Source organism: Oncorhynchus gorbuscha, linkage group LG01 (assembly GCF_021184085.1).
Source record: "Oncorhynchus gorbuscha isolate QuinsamMale2020 ecotype Even-year linkage group LG01, OgorEven_v1.0, whole genome shotgun sequence".
Lineage (NCBI taxonomy): Eukaryota > Metazoa > Chordata > Actinopteri > Salmoniformes > Salmonidae > Oncorhynchus > Oncorhynchus gorbuscha.
The window spans coordinates 97,385,640-97,390,514 of record NC_060173.1 but is presented as its reverse complement, the minus strand read 5'-3'; the positions used below and the strand labels follow the sequence as shown (position 1 = coordinate 97,390,514).

Below are 4,875 nucleotides of genomic sequence, written 5' to 3'. Positions count from 1 at the left end.
CTCTGAAATGGTATTTAATTAAATAGTGAACACTGAAATGGCATTTAATTAAATAGTGAACACTGAAATGGTATTTAATTAAATAGTGAACACTAAAATGGTATTTAATTAAATAATGAACACTGAAATGGTGAATACTGTATCTTAATTATAATTAACTATTTGACCCTATATGACCTCTTGGTCACATGTAATGTAAACGATCCCTTTAAAATCCTCCATGCTGTTCATTGTATATTATTTAAACACTGTTTGCATAAAGGATGCTATTTAACACATTCTTAATCTTGTCAACAGCCAATGAGCCTATTAACACTCATCAAAGACAATTGTGTTGTGTTTACACTAGTTAGGCTTGATTAAAGTTCATTGTGTACTTAGCACTGTCCTCATATGTCTTTAGATTTGTGACTTTATACTGGTGTCTTTATAAGGGTTTCATGACTTTACTTTTAATCCAAATAGAAATTAATAGGCCTAGCTACTGAAATGAGTTAGGCTATATAGCCTATTTCATAACGACCACGCGTTTCAAAGAAGGCTGTGGGACAAGCTATCCAGCCCTGCTTGGTATTGGCTTGAAGCAGGAGAGGAGGAGTGTCCTGGGTCAGACTGAGGCATGATGATGATGCGGAGGGGTAAAAAAGCTGGTCCCGCACTGTGCGGTCACTGCGATTCCAGCGAGCAATCACTGCAGCGCAAACTGGTTTGGGGAGGAAGGGATAGAGAGAGCGGAGCCACCACCCCAGCCCACTTCCACCCGCAATATGATCACACACGCGCCGATGGAATAAGCAACAAAAGAACAGTGGGAAAACTAAAGGAATCTCCAGGTTATCTCCCACTAGGAATTCGATTCGAATAGGCTTTGTTGTTTTGGTTTTACGCACGAAAGATGACTTTCGCTCCTCGTTCCTTCTACGTGACGCTAAGTTTGGACACGTCCAGGTAGACAGACAACTTTCGACAGCAACTTTAGGGCTATAGATTTTAGGATTGCATTGAAGTTTATCCATGCCTACTTCATAACCAGGCATTGCATTTAGCTTTCAATTTTTTGTATTTTGTTGTCCGAAACCACCTGTCTGAATATAACTGAGGATGATCATGTTTTCACACGAGTTCTTCGTCTCCTTCCTCGCGGTTACCTGTCTGTTTGGGATACCCAGAGCGTCCGCAGCGGCTTGCGAGCCCATACGGATCCCACTGTGCAAGTCCATGCCCTGGAACATGACGAAAATGCCCAACCACCTCCACCACAGCACCCAGGCGAACGCAGTCTTAGCGATTGAGCAGTTTGAAGGGCTTCTTGGCACTCAGTGCAGTCCAGATTTACTGTTCTTTCTGTGCGCAATGTACGCTCCAATATGCACTATTGACTTCCAACACGACCCTATCAAGCCATGCAAGTCGGTGTGTGAACGGGCGAAGTGCGGCTGTGAACCGGTGATGAAGCGGTATAATCACACCTGGCCAGAGAGCTTGGCCTGCGAGGATCTGCCAGTCTATGACCGGGGAGTCTGTATCTCGCCAGAGGCCATTGTCAAGGCAGAAGGACCAGGTAGGATAAGGGTGTATTTCTGAAATAGATATTGTGAATAAATATACCTCACATAATATAAAGAGATCAAAGGGAAAATATGATGGTGATGATGATGTACAATTCTCTACATCAGCCACTTACTTGTAAGTCAATATTATTCCTCTCTTCCTCAGACAACCCCTATTATCAAGACCCCTCAAAATGCTCACCTGGTAAGATCCATGTGACCCTTGAATATGTTCCCAATATAAATTGACAAAACAATTAAACCACAGTTGCCTATTTTATTAGAGGCTACTTGTGAAGTGATAGATTGTACTGTTCTTCAGTGAAAATGTTCTTATCATTGTTATCTTTATTCAGAATCAACTCCTGACTTTCCAAGTGACTCTCACAATGTGAACTGTAAAGGAGCCAACAATGGTAAAATAATATTGATATTTTCTTTGCTTTATCTAAACATTTGAATACTTTTGCATGGAGCTGTTTTTGTCCTAACATACTTTTGCATGGAGCTGTTTTTGTCCTAACATACTAAAAATGTATCCTAATGTGCTTAGAAATGTATGTCTACAATATTTTTGGCTATTGAATTTAGTGCTGAAGAATCTTTTCTGTACAGTATTATGTTAGAATATGATATAGATTTTGATGTCATGTGTTTGTCATTACATTTATTTCAAGAATGTAATATTGCTGTTCAAATACCAGATGTTCTACAATGAATCACATCCTTTTATTGTTTCAGATCGATGCAAGTGCAAGTCGGTAAGACTGGGTCTCAAGACTTACCTAAAGAGTAATTACAACTATGGTGGGTTATTTTCTGTATGATTTTTTTAGGCAATTACTTTTGCAGTTCTGAAGTGAGTGAGAGAAGATTACAGAATGAGAGAGATATAGTTAGCTGATTATTACAATGCATGATATTATCATTGTCCTAAAACTCTGGATGTTATTCCAGACACAGATCAAACCTAGTCCTGCAGTAAAAAGCACTCTCAATGGAATCTCCATCAAAAGCGCTTTTTAGTCCTGAACTAGGCTTAATTAATGTCCAGGAAACCGTCCCTGAATGTTCAGTCAAACAAATTGGCTTTCAAATGTAAAGGTTCCTAAGGTAATCAAATTAAATAGAATTGTGTTTAATCTTTTCCTCCCAGTGATTCGTGCGAGGGTGAAGGAGATTAGAAGCAGAAATCATGATCTGAGTGCCATCGTGGAGGTCAAAGACATCCTGAAGTCTTCCTTAGTGAACATCCCTCGTGATACAGTCACACTGTACTACAACTCTGGCTGTCCCTGTCCTCCTCTCACTGCCAACGACGAGTACATCATCATGGGTTACGAGAACGAGGAGAGATCCAGGTACGTCTTTAGCCAGTCGTATTACTGTATCTCTATTAGCAACAATCATTCATGGAATCATTTATATATGATTGTGTACATCAGCAGAGCTGTCAATTCCAAATGTCATAATTGATAGCAATGGAGGAGAATAGGAATGGAACTTTCAGTTAACTTTCAGTTAAAAATGTACGACAAGGTTGGAGTCAATTCCATTTCAATTCAGGATTGAAATGGAATTGACTCCAACCCTGTTGTACATTTTTAAGGAAGGCAGTAGGACCTACTGTAGCCCTACTTCCAGCTTTATGTAATTCATAACACATTGTAACTCATATGCCCCCCACCTGTCTGTAGACTTCTGCTCATCGAAGGCTCCATTGCACAGAAGTGGAAGGACCGTATGGGGAGGAAGGTGAGGCGTTGGGACCAGAGCCGGGGGAACTCTGGGAGAAGCAATATGCGGAGGAGCCGCCACTGATCAACCAAGACGCGTCCCTGTGCAGTGATGATCGGGTTGCAAAATTCCACCAACTTTCCCAAAATTCCAAGTTTTCTGGAATCAGGAGGGAATAATCAAGAAATATGTAATCCTCCAACTGGGAATTCTGGGAATTTGGGGAAAGTTACCAGAATGTTGCAACCCTAAATGATGACATATGGGACAACATATGGAGATAGAAAGAAAAGTGTTTGCAGACAGAAAACTGAAATTGCACTATTGCACGTTTTATTTTTCAAAACTGTTGTAGCTGAATGTAGATTATTTTTTAGTTGTTGCTTTGTTTTGTATTATATTTGTTTATAATTCTTTTTTTTGTGTGTGTTTTCATAATTTTTTTTGCACAAACAAAATGTTCATTTAACAGTGCTGAGTGTGTGTACAGTTGGACGAGACTTGCGAGGGACTTTACTGGAAGAGTGACAGGGACTGCATCCTACATGGCACCCTATTAACTATATAGGGAACTTTGGACTTGGCCCAGGCTCTGGTCAAAAGTAGTGAACTATATAGGAAATAGGGTGTCATTTAGGATGCACAATGGTCTTAGCACAGCATTATGTTAGAAGCACTCTAAAGAGAAATGATGAATATTTATCTAGCAGCTAGAGACTGCACATGGGATGAAGTGGATGTCTTTAAGATACCAAAGTGCTTTTATGATGGGGTGCTCTGTGATGCTTTATTTCTTTTAAACACAAACAAGTTGTAATCTGGCTATTTTACACTACAAGAAGATTTAACACATTTCAAAGGAGAAAAATGAACAAAGGATGAGGAAAGTGGGAGGGAGGCGGGACATGTTTTTGTCAGTATGTGAAGAAAAGTCAGAATGATCCAAGAAGTATATCATGTCATTGATGACAACACAAAACACGACAACATTGAGCTATTGAAATAATGATTGCATTACATGTAATATGTCTCCCTCTCTCTCTCTTTTTCTCTCTCTGGAACAAATGTTTGAATTGCTTTCTTATATGTCTCATGCTTTGGAGCTCTGATGATTTGCTTAAGTGTCTTTCTTCCGGTCGTTTTTGGTGCTTCGGGTTTTTCTAAACTGAACTGTAGTTTTATACTTCTCATATACATCACTCTGGTTTGTCTTCGTACACAACATACATACATATATAAATCTATGAAATGCTAACCACCGCTCAATTGTGATTTTAAATCTGATTTGAGTGCTTTATTAAACGTTGTCTGGCTGGTGTCATATCCAACGCATAGTCCATGGCTGTATGAGCTGTCTTGCACATAATGTGATCAGAACATGTTTTTATTCCAAAACAATATTTTCCACAGCAAACATGTAGTATACAGTATTACCCGTACCTGTATAGCCTACCCTACTTGAAGAACTCAACCTGACTAAATTGACCCGACTAAGCTACAACATGGGTAGCCATGACTGACTAGCCTACACACTTCAACATATTGAGAGAAGCTTGTTGAGAAGTCTGTACTGTACTGTAAATGAACA

The 4,875-nt window shown here is 39.5% G+C and overlaps 1 protein-coding gene across 1 annotated transcript; it reads left to right on the top strand.

The window, feature by feature from the left end:
• The first annotated feature begins 654 nt into the window (after positions 1-654).
• frzb (frizzled related protein) lies at positions 655-4,610 on the top strand. Its single transcript, XM_046340253.1, has 6 exons — positions 655-1,561; positions 1,717-1,755; positions 1,907-1,966; positions 2,292-2,357; positions 2,707-2,911; positions 3,248-4,610. Exons 1-6 carry the CDS (start codon positions 1,102-1,104, stop codon positions 3,369-3,371), a joined length of 954 nt encoding a protein of 317 aa, XP_046196209.1. The 5' UTR covers positions 655-1,101; the 3' UTR covers positions 3,372-4,610.
• Positions 4,611-4,875: the final 265 nt, after the last annotated feature.